The 18516-nt window shown below is 36.9% G+C and overlaps 1 protein-coding gene across 1 annotated transcript in view; it reads right to left on the reverse strand.

The window, feature by feature from the left end:
• The window catches only part of LOC119419551 (ephrin type-A receptor 6), a 183312-nt gene that overhangs the window by 27170 nt on the left and 137626 nt on the right, over window positions 1–18516 (reverse strand). The window contains exons 5-7 of the mRNA XM_037686892.1: window positions 17064–17188; window positions 13731–13893; window positions 9505–9613 (exon numbers count right to left, since the gene is read on the reverse strand). Of these exons, the coding sequence (XP_037542820.1) occupies window positions 9505–9613; window positions 13731–13893; window positions 17064–17188 (397 nt within the window). The remainder of the gene's footprint in view (window positions 1–9504; window positions 9614–13730; window positions 13894–17063; window positions 17189–18516) is intronic.

The raw sequence follows: 18516 nt of genomic DNA on the forward strand, positions 1-18516 counted from the left end.
TCCTTAAAGCCTGACAAAATCAATCAGTTACTTAGACAGCAAGCAGTCTGAATGATGTGTATGATATTTTTTAAAGAGAGATTTTCCTTTAACTCCTACAATATAAACAGAGCTTAAGTGTCCAGCTTTGTCTTTGTACTGTCACCAAGTCATTAAAGGATTTTGTTCCATAGGATATTAAAATGTGTTCATGCTTCTGCCTCATCCAGGCTGAACCACGGTGATCCTATTCTAGCAGGACGGACAACAAGTAAAAAAACCCAAACATATTTCAACTCATCTAAAATTCTGCTGCAGGTGTTCTGACTGGGTCTGCCATAAGGGACGATATTTCTCCCGTGTTAATCTCTCTGCTATGGATTCCTGTAAAGTCTAGCATAAAAGTCCTTTTATGACTTATACACAACCCTCAATGGCCTCCTATATCAAATATGTCAATAATTCTCTTTCATGTCACCAGAAATCGTCACTTTCTGAGTGCAGGCCTATTTGTGGATGCTGGAGGATCCTAGGCAATAATGGGAAACCACATTTATAACAACTTCCTTTTTTGATACCAGCCTCCAGTTTTTAGCTTTTTGGAAACTAACACAACTCCTTATATGATTAGAAATACCCAGACCGCTCAGATTCCTATTTTCGTTCAACCTTTATTTAGACAGGTAAATCCCATTGAGCCTCGAGGACTCATTTACAAGAGACACCTGATTTCAACAAAGAATGATGACAACAATGGACAACAGCGACAACAATAGACAGTTCTAAAAATTCATACAGTTTTTTTTTGTCTATGATAGACCCCTGAGTATAACCCAAACCATCCTTCATCACACAAACACAGTGCAAAGCTCCTAAAATAATTTAAAAAATATTTCTAGTTTATGTGACTTGGAGCTGGAAAATATGCATAAAAAACAATAAGGTCAGATTATTTTAGTGTGAGAAAGTGTGTTTGCAAGAGTTTCTTTTGTATCCGTCATAAGCAGTACATACACATTTTTATGCAATGCTTAGTTACTTAGGGAAAGGCCCTAAAAATATGTATTACCCAGCATGTTTCATGCCAGAGTATTAGACTAAAATTATCTTTTGTGGATAGTTGCAGCCATTTTGGTCAAACCAATGAAAATGTTATGCACAGATTCAAAGTATGCGTTGGGAATGACTCCAAGCTACCAACTCACCGATTAAAACTCAACACCTGTAAATTTGCAAAGCCATTTGAGTGATTTGCTAATGTTAAATAGATGTGGCAGCCATTTTGAATGGATCCACAGCCAACACTTTTAAGTTTCACTAAAAACTGTCCAGTGGTTTATGAAATATTTTGCTTGCAGACAAGCAGGGTTGACTCCAACAGCTAACACTATGTGCAATGTGTAGAGCTCAGTGTGAGTGTTGGCAATCACTTTCAGCCACTTCCATAAAGTTACTGTATAGCCATGTTTGTATTGGCTAATGCCAATGTAATGTTTACTTTGAGAGTTTTGATTAAATCAATCCAGTAGTTCAAGCCATATTTTGCTAACAGTACAGACTAAAGCACATGCAAACAAGTATGGACAAAACATAACTGCCTTGTCACTTTTAGTGGCGAGTGATAATTATTAAATAGTGCAGCGTTAGGAAACAGGACCTCTTTCTGTAAGAGTTTTCGTGCCCTTTTTCATGTTCAGTTCTTTTGATTGCCAACGTTTGATTTGTCATCATGAATTATGTAGAAATGCATTTTTCTTAAAATTGCTTGAAACATAATATGAGGCAAGAGTGCTGCATCAGGACTAATCAACACAAACACTTCCCTGTTTACGTGGTACTGAAAACAGTAAGGGTACAACTGAAAAAGTTCAAAAGCACTTTCTGTACAGGAGGGGAAAGTGTCTAACGCGTGCTTTGACTCTGTGTGTATGTGTGTGTTCATGTGATCACATGTGAGCTGCCTTCTCTTTGAGGACTTAACATAATCCGGGTTGCCATATTAGAGCAAGTGTCAGAGGGTCCCAGGCCCCAGGTTGCCAGATTGGGTTTTGGCTAAGTGAAGTCTGTGGGATCCTGGACACTGATAGATTCGATAACATGGCGGGTACCACCGGCAGACAGAACAAGAAGGGGATTTGGAAAGCAACTGTTGACCTCTGCTGATGGGGTCAAGCTGTTCATTAAAGAATTGGTGGCATGTGCCTTTATCAGTCTTTTCCAGTCCTCTCCTCTGATCCGCTTTATCTGCCTTTTTCCTCTGTCTCACTGGCTTTCATTCTGCAAAGAGGCCCCACACACAGACAGACATCACACACACAAAGACTTTGGCATCTTTAACTGTTCCTCGACCCCTGGAACGTCGTTACAGTGCATATTCACTCTTTACAAACCCACACGATTCAGTAAAACATGTCTCAGCGGTCTAATCAAAGCACCAGTTTACAGCTTTCACAGCTTCTGCAGCAAACAGGGAAGAAAGGGTGTAATAAAGAAGACATGAAGAAAAGAACAAGAAGCTTTGCAGAGCTTGAGAGACAATTCAAAGTTAACCCAACACGTTGCATAACACTCCTTGCCCTGGCTTCATTTGTACAGCTGTGACACATTTGATCTTGCACTTTTTAAACTTTACACAAATAGCTGAAAACATAGCCGTGCATTTATAAAGAACTTTAGGGCTGCCAGGTGCTAAACACTTCTTACACAAGTTCTCCTCCAGCCCCACTTGTGCTGAAAACCTTACATCTCTCAGAGCCATATGACTGAAAGCTCTCATCCGTCTCCGGCTGCTCAACTATATTTGGAGCGTTTTCAAAACTGAAAATGAGTGAAAGTCCCTCCCACACAGGGCAAAGGCGTCACAGCTATGAGAGACTGTGAGAGAGTTAAATAACACTCCAACTACTGCTGCAGCTTTTAGATGGTTTCAGGAAAAAAAGGTCCTTCTTGTGGCACAATGCAAAAAGTCAGAAGGGTTTGCTTTAAACTAATGCAGCTAGGTATAAGCTTTATACCAAAAATGTCAGCACAGAACATCCAACACACACAGAGAGCAAACCTCAAACATGAGAAATGTTTCAATGCTTCTGTCGTAGAAGTAAAACTGCAAAATTACCATATTCTTTGTCATTTGAACAATAAAGCTGTGATGTGGTACCTAGTCTGACAGAAAAAATACATTTGTGAAAATGACAGCTGACTTGAGGCAATCAGCACACTATAGTGCTAAAACAAATACAATTCTGAGGTTTCTCACAGTTGGACTGGGAGCCAGTACAGACTGGATGTCCAGTCAGTTCCCTAAAAACTCTACAGGCGGTTCTACATGTAAATGCTGTAGTCAGAATGTTGACTGCTTTCTTAAGGTAGTAGCCCACTGAGATTTAACTGTTGGAGACAAGACTCAATATTGTGAGAAAACAGACAAATATTTTGTTGAAGTCTCACTGAATTCTGAATGTTTGCAACCAAGTGGCCATCGTGCAGTTCTGTTTGAATGGCCAGTTTTTTTCAAATAAAATCAGGGCTTATTTTTGTGCACAAGACTAGCAAAACTGTATTCATGGCCATGCACATTATTTTGTTGTCCACCTCCACTCACATTGAACCCTCCTTGGCAACCGTCACACTCTTTATGATTTTTTTCTACTGGTGAATCATTTTAAAATTAACACTAGAAGTCCCAGAGAAGGGTCATTTAACATTTCTACCTTTGGAACCCAGAGACGGGTCGAGTGACCTGAAGGATTTTAGCTAACATCCTATAATGAGCTGTTAACAGGCGCTTTTGTTTTGTAAATAAGGCCATTACTGGTGCACCACAGGAGGGGGCACGCTTAACTCCCAACTAACTGTTTTCCATTGAGTTTAGCCATTTAGTTTCTAGTTAGTTATATTCAGTTTATTGTATTTTATAATATGAAGATTTTTTATATATATATTGGTGGCACGTTGTTGCACATTTTGAACAAATTGAAGTCGATTTACCGTTTATTTTTCAATTGGTTTGGCTCATTTCTTGAAACCGAGATGACATTCTCAAAACACCATGTGAAACACAACTCAAGAGACTTTGCATTTTGAGGTTACTGACAATTTGTATGAAACACATATTTTGTTTTGATATATATATAGTATTTAGCTTAGTTTTGAGCAAAAAAGCACAGACCATAAGCAATTGTGTGTAAGTCAAGAGGACTAAAACTTCAGCATGAGAAATATAAAAAACAACAACCGTTATTTGTTTCCATGCTTTTTATTTTTGTCATAAAAATACAAGGGATAAAACAATTCTACACATATTTACACTATGCTCTAGTGGGGGGGCTGCGTGTGTGTGAGTGGCATGTCCTTCTTGTGTGACTGGCATTTCAGCACTCACTCAGCAGTCCATCTGCACTGTCGAAACATACCTGGCACTGCCAGGGTATGTCCCTGGTACAGTTGCCACATGTGTATTTGTAGCAGTTGACGCATCTCACAGTTGCACAATTGTTCGTGCATCGATGTTTGATCTGACACTTTGCCCTTTTGCCAGGGCTGGGTGTGGAAGGTTGTTGCTGAAGCAGTTTCTCCTTGCGTGCCTTCTTCTCACAGTTAATTTGGTTATTTTTTTCTAAACTGTCATTTTGAACCCACTTCTCTTTTTTCTGAAAGAAAAACATTACTAAAACATTTTAGAAAAACTTTTTTGCATATATCTTGAAACAGATTGTATGTTTTGCAAACTTTTGTTTTGTTTTGTTCATTTGGCAAAATGACCTGGATAATGTATCTCTCCCAAAACACTTCATGTATGCTTCAAAACAAAATATGTGTTTCATACAAATTGTCAGTAACCTCAAAATGCAAAGTCTCTTGAGTTGTGTTTCACATGGTGTTTTGAGAATGTCATCTCGGTTTCAAGGAATGAGCCAAACCAATTGAAAAATAAACGGTAAATCGACTTCAGTTTGTTCAAAATGTGCACCAACGTGCCACCAAGAGATATAAGTTCAAAATATAACCAGTTGATAATGCATCAGTTTGGAGTATTAGACGGACGTTTGTGTGAGTTCAGCTTATCTCTCCCCTGCTGATTCCTAAGGCAATGGCCACATTTACAAATGAAAGGATGCTAATTGCAGCCATCAGAGTTGTCCGGTTTGGAGCACTACTTTGACTAAGGCTGCGCTTTTTTGCGCAAGTGAACCTGGCTTCTAAATCCCCCGCTCCCTGGATTGGACATTGGAATGCAGTCTGGTGAGGTGGGTGTGTCTGAGTTACTTGTGTGCATATTTAAAACAAATGGCAGTTAATGGCCGGCAAATTGTTGAGGAGAAGGAGGGGGTTTGTCCTCAGGATCTTGAAAATCTAGTCACTCTAGTGCTAAGGGTCTTTTGACCCTTTTTCAGGACTTCTGGGGGGAGGTCGAAATTCCTGGGACTTCTAGTGTTAATAAAAGCAGGTTTGGACCAGTTTTTTCATTATTTATTTATCAGCATACATTTTAGACCTGGACATTTATCCGTCATGTTAAAATGCAGAGCTCTGGAAACAGGTTCAAGATGCACATCACCAAATCCAGGTGTGTTGGAGAATCCCACATTGACTGTGACTTAGAAGAATTTTTTTTCAATGCGTTTAAAACTCGAGGACTTTGAACCTCTATGACTCGTGCAAGGAAATTGAGAATCCGGTTAATGTTGAAGGTGTTCAGGAAACTTCCTCAGAAATAATGTTTGACAACTAGCCACAATACCTTTTCAAAGAGATGACATGTTAGTGTCAAAACGGGCTTCATGTAACTAACAACTGTATTCACAATCCTACTTATAGAAATATACTCTGCTCCAGCATCAATGTGTAGTACGGAGGCTGCACAGCTAGAGAGGGGAAAGCTCTGCAGAGAGTGGTGAAGGCTGCACAGAAGACCGTTGGAGTCAGCCTCCCCACCATCACAGACATCTACACCTCTAGATGCAGGAAGAGAGCCACCTGCATCATGAAGGACCTCACTCACCCAGCACACACACTTTTTGCCCCCTTCCCCTAAGGCAGGAGTTTAAGGAGCATTAAGTGTAGAACCACTAGAATGAGGAACAGCTTCTACCCTGAATCTGTTAAGACTCATGAATCTCTAACCAGAATAATCACTGTGAAAAAAAAATCACATCATGTTGCTGCTGATCTGTTTCAATGTTGGTGTGTTCATGCGTGTTCATCTGCTTACACGGACTCGTGTTCAGGTTTGTGCTGATGTTCGACGTGATGTTTTTATGCTATTAGTGCTTAGTGTATATTTAGTTGATGTTTTTCTTAGTTAATACCATGGATGTTATCATTGTTTTTCTTTTACATTTTATTGTTGGATGTAACTGGGACCCTGTGTACATAATTTCGCTCCACCACATGTACCACATGAGGTGCGAATGACAATAAAGAATCTCTGACTCTGATGATTTTTGTATGATTTTAGTTTGATTTTGATTAAAAAATAAGCTTAATGAGCTTCACATTAGCTCAGCACACTATTAGCTGTTGTATGATTTATTGTTGCAGCATTAAATTTGTATTACTGCCATAACAGAATTACATTAAAAGGTGAATTTTCCTCAACATTTAATGATTTTAAGGAATAATTTCTAGCTAAACCACCAAAGTAGATAAAAATTATATGCTTACAACACGTCAGACTGTGAGGATTTTTGCTGCTGGTGTTCCAGTTCATTTTGTTCTGTACGTTCACAGCCAAGTGGCACATTATTTAGTCGCCAAATCACCTCATGTTCACAGCTCCCAAATTAAACGTGTGAAACGTTGATTTTCTTGCAGAGCTGCACTGCATCGCACATTTTGATGTACAAAAACAGTCTGGGTGAGTGTGCAATCATTAATAAGTGCTGTGGTTGTGAAACTGGGGGAAGATTTTAGTTTTTTTTTTCTTTAAGTGTTTATAAGCCTTTATGTGTTCTTCTATAAAACATATATTGTGTTTTCTTTAGGTTAGATGGATGAAAAGCTGTGAATTTGATGCAATAAATCGTAACAGCAACAGTATTTAGTCTGTTTGATGTGACAGTTCAGTTTTGGCTGCAGGATTGAGGATGAGAATTATTTAGAGCCTCTGCACAGAAACAGTGCTGCACCTTCCTACACATATTATAAAAATGTGTACAAACCTTACACCATCCTACACTTTGTTGAGATTTACTTATTCTGTTGAGTTTACCTCATTACCGGTAGTTACAGAAACAGAGCATAACAGAATATGCTCACTGCCCTGCAGAAAATATTCAATATTTCATTTTAAAGAATAAATTATGGTGATTACTTAAACTCATCAGTGTCACAACTGCACGTTAAAAACAACAAAAAAAAACCCCAATTGTAACTTTGTGCCACCAATTAATTTTTCCCCTATTCCCAATATTCTTGATAAGGAAGCCAATTTATAAGAACTGATTGATGGATCAGAATGGGTTTTGTCAAATTGAGTGTAAAAATTTAATCCTGCTTTGCATACGTCACAGTCGAAATGTCGTTCAAAGTTTAAAAGTTGGGAAAGTTTTATATATCTGAATTTTGACATATTTCATGACTTTTACACAATTTGTGTTTTAGGATCTTAGCATAAAATGTTCAGACTGGAGTGCATCAACATAAATTATTTAGTTTTTTTAAACAAACTATTTAAAACTGTTCTTATTCCTACACAAACACGGTAGAAACATCAAAATTGATGCATGATGACAAGCTGCTTCTGCTAACTAAAGTTAAAGAATTTGTTTAATATTACCTGTAGCAATACATATAACCTGATAAATACCATATAGTGCCTAGACTGTATTATGAAGTGATTTGTTACCCTGTACTTACACTGATTTTAGTTTCTGTAGATTTTGTACTTTGGTCCTGTTAGACCTCAGTGCTGCATTTGATACAGTTGATCACAATAGTCTACCACAGACACTTGAATATGACATTGGAATTACAGGAACGGCTCTAGATTGGTTTAAATCATATTTATCTGGTAGATTCCAATTTGTAAATGTAAATAATTAATGTTTTTCATGCACCAAAGTGAGTCATGGAGTTCCTCTGGGTTCAGTGCTTGGGCCAATACTCTTTACCTTGTATATGTTTCTATTAGGTAAAGTTATTAAACAGCATGGGATAAATTTTCATTGTTATGCTGATGATACACAGTTATACTGGTCCATGAAACCTAATAAGCCAATCAGTTACTTAGACTACAAGCATGTCTTGAAGACATAAAAACCTGATGACCCTAAATTTTCTGTTTTTGAACTCAGACAAGACTGAGGTTTTAGGTTTTGGACCTGAGCATCGTAGGAATGAATTTTTCAGTCTTTCGCCCTCCTTGGATGGCATTAATCTGGCCTCCAGCACTAATGTTAAACATTTTAGTGTTATTTTCGATCAGGACATGTCTTTTAACGCCCATATTAAAAATGTTACTAGAACTGCCTTTTTCCACCTGCGTAACATCACTAAAATTAGAAACATCTTATCTAAAAATGATGCAGAAAAACTGGTTCATGCATTTGTCACATCTAGACTGGACTATTGGAATGGTTTGTTATCTGGGTGTCCAAATACTTCTTTAAAACATCTTCAGTTGATCCAAAATGCTGCTGCCAGAGTCTTAACTGGAGTTAGTAGGAGAGATCATATCTCTCCAGTTTTAACTTCTCTCCACTGGCTCCTTGTAAAATCCAGAATTGAATTCAAAATCTTACTTCTGACCTACAAAGCTCTCAACAACCTAGCTCCATCTTACAGATCTTATTGTTCCATATTTTGTAAATACAGAGTATGCCACTCTCAGGCTGCAGGCTTACTTGCAGTTCCTAGAGTTTCCAAAAGTAAAATGGGAGGAAGATCTTTCAGTTGTCAGGCTCAACTCTTTTGGAACCAACTTTTTCCTCATGAGGGAGTTTTTCCTTTCCACTGTCGCCTTCATGCTTGCTCAAGATAAGAGTTCTGCGATGGAGTTAAATTCAAAGCAGTCTGCTCCTCAGATAAATAATGTTATTAATTTACTTTTTATGTATATGAATGTTTCTGTTCAGTATCCTGAGATGACTTCTGTTGTGACTTGGAAGTTTGTATAAACTGAACTGAATTGAATTACAAAGTACATAACTAGTACATATCAGTGCGTACAGATACAAAATAAATCCCTGAATAACCCAGCACGGTCCATGTAGGTACCTGATACATAGCAGGTGAGTATATGACAAGTACTTGGTAAATGACAGGTACCTGGAAGTACCGTTGGGTAACCAGTATGAACTAGGTATGTTGTACTGTATTATGTATTACTTTCAACCAAGGTGTGCAGCTGCCGTGGTAACTTTAATGCTTTTTAATTATAGGCTTTATACAATTTGTTTTTTAATTTTATAAAAGCAAAGTAAAGCTGAAACATACAGAAAAACCTACTGGACAACTCAAAGTTAAAGAAGATCACACAGTGGAAGGTTTACTGAGCAGAAATCTAGGTAAAATGTTTCATCCTACCTTCCAGTGATGAGCATGAAGAGGGTGAGGATGACGAGAAGAGTAAAGCCACCGACCGCTGCTGTGATGATGACCAACACATGGCCTTGGTCAGAAGCGATGTCTGAAGCTGAGCAAACAAATAAATTGTGTTAACATAGAGAAGATTAAGAATAATAGGGAGGGAAAATTGAGTGGAGAAAAAAAAAAAAAACAGAATGGAGAGAATGTTGGGAACATAAAATCAGTATGGATGATGCAACACTGAAGGAGAGGGGTTGCAGAATGACAGGAGAAAAAAAAGGATATTATTTTTTAATTTCACATCATCTGGAATAATCCACCCCATCCATAAACTGATCAATAAACTGTCAAAGTTATTCTGATGGGCAGATATTATTGAGATATGTTTGATCAGCTCTTTGTAGTGCAAAAAAAAAAAACCAACCTGTCAGCTTCTGTGCTGGAATGATTCATAAGCCTGCTGCAGTTTAATTAATTTTATTCATTCATGAAATTGTGATTTAGTCCATGATCATTTGGTGAAACTGAGCCCATTTGATATTCATGATTTTCCCTTTTCTGTGTCTTGTCACAAGGCTAACGAATCCCAGATAATTGAAAGATGATTGCTATTACTAAACTTATTTCTATTATATTTCATGCTTAATGAATATGAATTAGAGATCATGGTGCGTGGTGGCGAGCCCACTGAATAAGGCTTGTGTGTGTGTGAGAGTGTAAGTGGGATGTTGAGAATGTGTGTGTCTTTTACCTAATAAAAATAATTACACACCACTCAGGGGGCAGCGAGAGTGAAAGTGACAGTCTTCAGAAGACACATGCCGGTTTTCAGTTTAACACACTTTTCACATCTAAACAGATGTGTTGGATTGACACTGCTGAAATAAGGTCTGCATGTGAGTGTGTGAAGAAAAACACACTCACACAAAAAGCAGAGAGGCGTCGGACGAGGAAACAGATGACAGGCGCGAGACAAAGACAAAAGAGGGAAAAGAGCGGGACAGAAGTGACAGATACGCAGGGGGTTGGAGAAAACGAGTGTGGTGACAGTGACTGACGGGCGGACGGACAGACTGACAGAGACGGAGCGAGCGGCGGGGGCCAAATCTGGCTTCTCTTTCAGATAAAAGTCCAGGCAGTACAAAGACCTGGCCAAGCAGCCTCTGATCTGCAGATAAAGCCGAGCTCGGCAGCTTTGGAAGGGAGAGGGCCGCTGTGAAGCCAAATCACCTCTCAATAATAAGACCTGACCCGACATGAAAGGGCAGCTGCACCTTTTGTATTTTATGAGCACGCAATAAAGCGACAGCCGACACAAAACATGGAAAGAAAACACAGATTCAAAATGCACCGAACAGCCGTGGAGCATTATCAGATTTCCTCTGTGAATTTTCCAATTGCAGCTGCGACTGATACGGGGGTTAAGATCAATCAAATTCAATCTGCAGAGATGACTGGTGCTCTGGCTGCACTTCAACCTCAGCAGGAGTTCCAGCTGTTTATAATAATAAAACAAGGTATGTTATTAAAATTGATCATAATCAGATTAATGCTGTACTATAAAGCAGCGTTAGTGGCTTATTGAGGTAGTTTCAGGTTCAGTTTGGGATTTTTAATGTCATGTGTGCATTTAATTTGGGTCTGTTACTGCAGAGACATGCTGGAATCCTAATCTGGTCCAGGGCAAGTTAGGTTTTAGATTAGAGATCACACACGTACACACAGCGTTCTTAAAAAAGAAGAAAAGCCACTATTGCAACAATGAGTGTCTCTTTTTTGTTTATCTCAGAGATCCACCGTTTGTATTTGAGGAATGTCTTCTTGTGAGAAACTTCAGCAAAACTGAATATTTACATTGCACATGAATCAGAAAACTCTAGTTGTGTGAATGAAGCATTCACACTATTGTGATCCATTTTTCTTCTGTATGTTTGTCAGCATCTTTCTCGTTGTACAATTTTTGTGCTTTTTCGTCAAATCATATTTCAAAACATTCAGCTCATTCAGAAGGGGGCTATGACTTCTGGTATTGGTGCAACTTCAGCCTTTTGAAATATTTAGCCTTTTCTACCACTTTTTGCTCATAGAAAATGAATTGAGTTCATTTTACACCTTTTAAATCTTTAGATCTGTTTATAACCTTTTATTGCTCCTTTCACATTTTATTCTGGTTCAGCTTCTTTCAGCTTCCTTGTGCAAATGTAAACTTTTTTCAGCTAATTTCAACTAATTTCAGCTGCTTTTTGATCCTTTCAGATTCTTTCTGATAACTACAACACCTTTGTGCTTCTTCTAATTTCTTTCTGCTGATTTCAGCTTGTTATGCCCCTTTCAGCTTATTTATGCAAGTTTCAGTCTGCTATTTCAGCTACTATTTAGCAGTTTTTATGCCAATTTTTAGCCTTTTTTGACTAATTCCACATTTTTACACTCATTTTGTAGTTTTTTCAGCCCGATTCAGCAAAAATATGCTCTCTCCACTTCCTTATGGTAATTTAAGTGTCTTGTTGATTTTTAAGCTACTTTTCAGCAGTTTTTTTGTGCTAATTTCAGCTTTTATTCAGATAATATCTACTTCTTTGTGCTCATTTCTGCTTCTTTCAGCTTCATTATGCAAATCTGTTCTTTCTGCTTTCTTCTGCTACTTTAAGCTTGTTCTACGTTTTCATCTAACTTTTTAGCATTTTTTAGCCAATTTCAGCTGTTTGCAGATAAATTCAAGTTTTTCATGTTAATTTCGCTACTTTCAGCCTAATTAACTTCTTTATGCCAATTTCAGCTTATGTTTCCTTCAACTTTTTTCTGCTAGTTGCAGCCTTTTATGCTCTTTCAGCTACTATTTAGCTCTTCTGATTCTAATTTAAACTTTTTCAGCTCATTCCAGATTGAGCTCATTTCAGTTCTTTCCACTTCCTTCTGGTAGTTTAAGCTTCTTTTTGTCTTTTCAGCTACTTTTCAGCAAATTATTTAGCTAATTTCAGCTGTTTCTTAGCTAATGTCCTAACATTTTAGTAAAATTCTGCTTATTTACACCAAATTCAGCAAATATATGTACTTTCTGCTTTCTTCTGCTAATCTAGGCTTCTTCTTCCATTTCAGCTACATTTCAGAATGGTTTTTAGCTAATTTCAGCAGTTTTTCAGCAAGGTTTTTGGCAATAAGCATTCACATTGCATTTTTGCAGAAAATGCAATTTCTCTAGTCTAAAGTTTGTTCCTACAAACTGTTTTAGATGAGAACATTTTTCTATTAAATAGATACCACTAAACTATAAAAGACTTCCTTGTCATCTAATCATGAAAACCGTGTGTCTCTGTACATCCTGCTCATCAACCTGCCTGTCTGTCACTTTCTGCTCATTCCCACTTAGATCTGATATAATGTTTGAAGGCCTGATTGAAATTACAGGTTAACCGTAATCCCTTTAATACAACATTAAAGAGACAAGGTGACAGAAATGTAAATTATTTCAAATTAACCACTCACTGGACTGAACAGTTTTTTTTTTCTTTGTTTCCTATTTAGTGCAAAGAGTTTCAAAAACAGCAGAAAAGGTTCAAACTTTTACTGAATGTCTGAATAAAAGGTTGCACAGTGTGTTAATTCAATGATAAACAGAACGTAGTAGGTTTATGGCTGTGTTTACTCGTGCTTCAAGGGTGTAGCAGCAGTACTGCTAAGATTAACTTGTGTGTTTGCTTTTTAAATTGTTTTATTCTTGACTGTGATTGGGTCTCTGATGCCGATCCACCTACTTCAGCTCTCTTGAGCAAAACTCAAGTGTCTTACTTGCTGCTAAAATAAATATTCAGATATAAAATACTACATTGAATAGCTTCACTTTGCTATAACCCAACAGTATTTGCCGTGCTGCTTTTATCCCCATGGCTCCTGCAATAGAAGACTGTGTTGATAGTTTCTCCTCCACCATCATCAAGGCTTATTATGAGCTGATGTGCCCTTGATGCAGGCGGCCCCGGGTGGCCCTCGAGGCTACAAGAACTGCATTTGACTCTAAACCGCTGCTTGAAGCAAGCATTTCAAATCTATGACTAACTTGGAAGAAAGTAGAACACTTTGAAGCTCAGATTTAAATGAAAACAGACATTTTCAGTGTAAATTCATCACCTAAAAACATAAGCCAAATGCACACTGTGTGAACTAATCACATTTTTACACAGATGACAATGTTTTGGAACAATAAAACCTAAAGCTGTACTTACAGTCTCCGGTTGTTTGGTATTCATATTTTGGCGAGTAGGAGCTGTAGCCGCCTGCGGTCCGGGTGCGCACACTGAACACGTACCAGGTTGCCGGTTTTAAACCCGACACAATCACACTGGGCGCTTTGGTGTGTGTTGATGAGTAGCTCAGCTGCTCCTGATCCTGCGGGAGAAACTGAAGCAGAAACCAAAATAATTTTAGAGGCAAAAAATAGAGTTTAAACCAAAAGATGTAGACATTCTTGTCAGGGATCTTTTATCTTAATCAGATTAATCATTTGAAAACAAAATTAAACCCTTCACAAACTAAATTTACCTTCATCAAAGTCGCAGTAAACAATTCAGCTAATTCAGTTAAATTAGTGTCACACTCACTGCTGCACAACAGCAGATGTTGACGGCGCAAACTGTGACAAGAACTGCCTTCTAGCAACGTTCGAGTGATCCGTTTGGGAACACAAATGACGGAGAACAGATAATTTTATCACCGTTTTAACACAGACACACAACCAGCTGTTCTGTCTAAAACTTGTTGCTGTGAACAGCACAGTAAAAGACAGCTTTGATTAAAGACGGTAAAACAGTACACTTTATTAAAATCCAAAGCATGAAATCTTTTTTCCTCCCAGTTTGAATACCTTGTAGTTCCAGTATAAAAACACAAAAGGTGTGAAGTGAGTTAAAAGGATTATTTCCTGTTTGAGGGATTTTGACTGATTCCTCTTATAAAAAGCTGCAAGTTCTTCTTCCCTTGATGTTAAAGATGGTTTATACCCATGAACTTTGAGGGCTATGATCAAAATTTTAGATTTTCAGTTCTTACTGATGAATATCCCGTCACACTAAACATCTTTTTGAGCAAAATTCTGATGCCGTTTGTACAAATAAAACATTTTAATATGCTTCTGTACAAACAGTCAAATATATTATTTTGCTGGTGTTTTAAATCATTTCCTTTCAGAGTAAAATGCTCTTTCTGCTTCTTTCTAGGAAACCAGCTCAAAACACGATGAGTTCACTTTATTGTTTTACACTTGGGTTTCTTCTTCAGTTTTTTTAATTTATTTATTTCATTTCGAATAGTTAAAATCTCAACAAAACAAACAAAGAAAAAAAAAAACATGAATAAAAAGGTAAATATTTCCACCAAAATATTCTGTAAAAAAAAAAATACAAAAATGTTCGAAAAGGGAGCAGGAAGAAGCAAACGCTTATTCAGTCCTGTCCCTAAGTTTACATGCAAATTCTGAATTCAGTATATACATAAATACATAAATACCCATAAATGCATGGATACTTGCAGCATACTGTATACACACAGACATGCATGCATAACTACATATACCTACACATAAATAAATATACCTGCAGATACAAATTTACTCTATATCACCTACAGATCAATGTTTAATATGCAAACACACGGACTAACAAATTAACAGTAGGAATAACATAATTTTGTCTCATTCGTTTTTATACACATTCATTTTGTAATCCTTGTATTTTCTCTTGAATTGTGCAATAGTTTTACTTTGCTTAATGAATTCATCTAAGCCATTCCACAAAATCACTCCATGAACTGATATGCTCATGCTTTTAAGAGTGCTGCGAACACAGGGTTGCTTTAAATTACATTTTCATTAATTCATTCAACCTTTATTTATACAGATTAATCACAATGAGCCTCGAAGACGCATTTACAAGTGAGACATGTTTGGACAGACAAAAAATAATGAAAATGACGATGTGTATAGGATTTGGAGGCAAAAAAAAAAAAAAAATCCTAAGACTCTCATTCCTTGGCCGAGGAAAGATAGCCTGACATTGAAAAAAACACCCCGCACATAAGCACATAGTGATGCAGACATTCATCAGGGGAGGGGAGACGACAAAGTGATGAATTTTCCTCTCAGTTTGTGCCTTCCCTCTCTATTCTTAAATAACTTTTAAATATTATTGCGAGCATATTGTTTTTAACTTTGAACATCACCTGTGCAGTTTTAAATTGTACCAAATCCATAAATTTCATAAGCTGTGACATAAAAAACAGTTGATTGGTGTGTTCACGATACCAAACATTGTGTACCATCCTTATTGCTTTTTTTTTCATTATTCATGTGTTTTGTAGATAACTTTTGTATGTATTACTCCAAAATTCAACAAAACAGTCTAAATATGGCAGTAACAGGGTGAAATAAAGATTGTGCAAAGATTTAATGTTCAAAACATGTCTTGTTTTCCTCAGTATTCCTATGGTTTTAGCCATCCTATTACACAATTGTTTAATATGGGGTTTCCAACAAAACTTGTGGTCCAAAATGACACCCAGAAATGTATTTTCTAACACTTTATCATTTTATATATTATTTATCTCCAGTTTAACATTTGTATATTTTTTACATTTCCAAACATAAATTTGGTTTTAGATAAATTTAAAGATAATTAGTTTCTACCAAACCAACATTTATGTTTATCACTTTATTTTCCGACAACCTCCATTAGCTGCTTTAAATCCTCCCCAGAACAAAAAATAGTTGCATTATCTGCAAATACAACAAAATTAAATATACTATGTTGACTTCTTTGTGTCCTAAAGGATTATTTTGTATTTGTTTCCACCAGTTCACAGGACTTGTTCAATTAGTTTCCGGCAGTCGTGACCCAGTAAGGTACCACCTTAAATATGAAGCTGTCATGCAGATGGATGAACTATTTATACTTCCTTAAAGGTACTTTTGATAAAACGCCTGTTTTTCCTCGTCAGTTTCACTGTAAACCAATGCAAAAAGCAGAAAAAAAAATACTTTGAAATGTTTTATAAACTTTTAAATTTTCAAAATGCTGAGCATTTGCTAGGCAAATCTCATCAGCTGATTAATGGGTCAAAATAGAAATAAACATTTTGTACAGTTCTATTTGCACTTAACAGCTTTCTAGTGATATTTATAAAAGCATGCTTATACAAAATTAAAGAAAAACAGACAAAACTGAAATGCATGTTTTAGTACAAATTTGTTTTGGTGTCTATTATTATGCAGATCGCCCCTTTACTTCAAAACAAGCTTAATTTATGATTTTCTTTTAGATATACTGAGAGAAACATTTTATCTTTAATTAATGTTAGTGTCATCTGGAAGCAACTTAATCTTTTACTTGATTTAACATAAGCAGAAAGATCTTGAGCATGCATCAGGATATAAGCAGAAAGAAACATTTTAAGGTAAAGGTGTACAAACAGTTGCAATTCAGCATAAACATTAAAAATACTCTTAAAATATCTTTTATAAATAGACACCAGATGCCATTATAGTCATGTGCGGTGCATTAATTTACCTTCTCATAATATTTGACCTCATATTCGAGGACAGGAAGTGTGGTTTCTTCAGGCTGCTGCCAGGACAGGGCGATGCTGGTCGGAGACGCCCAGTCCTTCTTTAAAGCCCCCACCAGAGAGGGACCTGTTCAGAAAACAGACAGTTTCTCTCATGAGGATTATTTTGACCCTTTGGATAAAAACAACTCATGATCCATGGGAAGTGTTGGCAGTTAGGTGTACACGGAGAATAAAGGTGTGGGTGAAACTAGAGGACATCAGCTGCAAAAATGAAATTATTTAATAAATTAATGTATGCACTGCTCCACTTTATGTCTTTCTGACTGTCTGGTTAACAAACTTTTGAAAAATAAAAATAAAACAAGAAGACTATTTGCCACTTTTAGAGCTTTCATGTAAAGAAAACCCCCCAGCGAGTGCAGCTTGGTAAAAACATGCAGCACATCCATATGAAGCTCCACTAGCTGACGAGACTTGACTGTTTTTGCTCGTTGGTGATAATTACGACACATGCAGGTAAACGATCAGTCGCTCTGTTTCAAATCAAAACTTTTCATGTCCGTGTGAAAAAGCATCTGCATTGCATTTTCCACCCCTGGTAGGAATGTCTGGTTAGAAGTGAAATTACGTTGAACAAACCAGACGTTCTTTTTCTCTGTGCTGTACACACTTTGCTCTATCTTTTTTTTTCTGGGTAAATAATTGCATTGAGCTCCCAGGAGAGGCAGGTCAGCAGATGAAACTGCCTGAGTGTCATTAATGTGTATTCGATCATCTAATACAACAGCATTGACTCATTATATTGATACAAATACAGACCTACTTTCTTCATGTGCGCTGAAGGAGAAATATAACACTTAATCTATTTTTTTTTTACAAAATAGTGCCAGACGACGCTGTTTGCAGAGTTTACTTTGACTGAACTTGAGCTTCTAGAGGCTGAGCAGTTTAGGATCAAATTAAAGAATCCAGCGTGTAGATTTTGAGTCTGGGCTGTTATTAGAGAAGCGAATGACGGGGTCGGGTATCAGATGAGACAAGAGTTCTATTAGTTCTATTAGTTTAAAAAAAGCTAAATGCTAAAGATCATGGCTGGTGAGAAGAAGTTAAATTTAAATTTTTATTTATATTTTGTTCTTTGCTTTAAATTTGCCTTATTGGTAAATAAGTGACATTAGTTCCTTCAAGGAAAGGTCTTTGACTGCTGTCCCAGGTCTGCTCCCTGGAAAGATTCAGGAAATCCTTAGTCCATCAAGCCATCAGACTGTTCAACTCCTCCCCGTACAGTAAAAATAGAGCTTTGTAAATCTGCAGTACCCCAGACACTTATGTATGTGTATTTACATGTTTATATGCACATGTAAATACATATATATATACATACAGTATGTGTATATATATATATATATATATATATATATATATATATACACATACATATATATATATATA

The sequence above is a fragment of the Nematolebias whitei genome, chromosome 13 (genome assembly GCF_014905685.2).
Source record: "Nematolebias whitei isolate Nwh7 chromosome 13, NemWhi1, whole genome shotgun sequence".
NCBI lineage: Eukaryota > Metazoa > Chordata > Actinopteri > Cyprinodontiformes > Rivulidae > Nematolebias > Nematolebias whitei.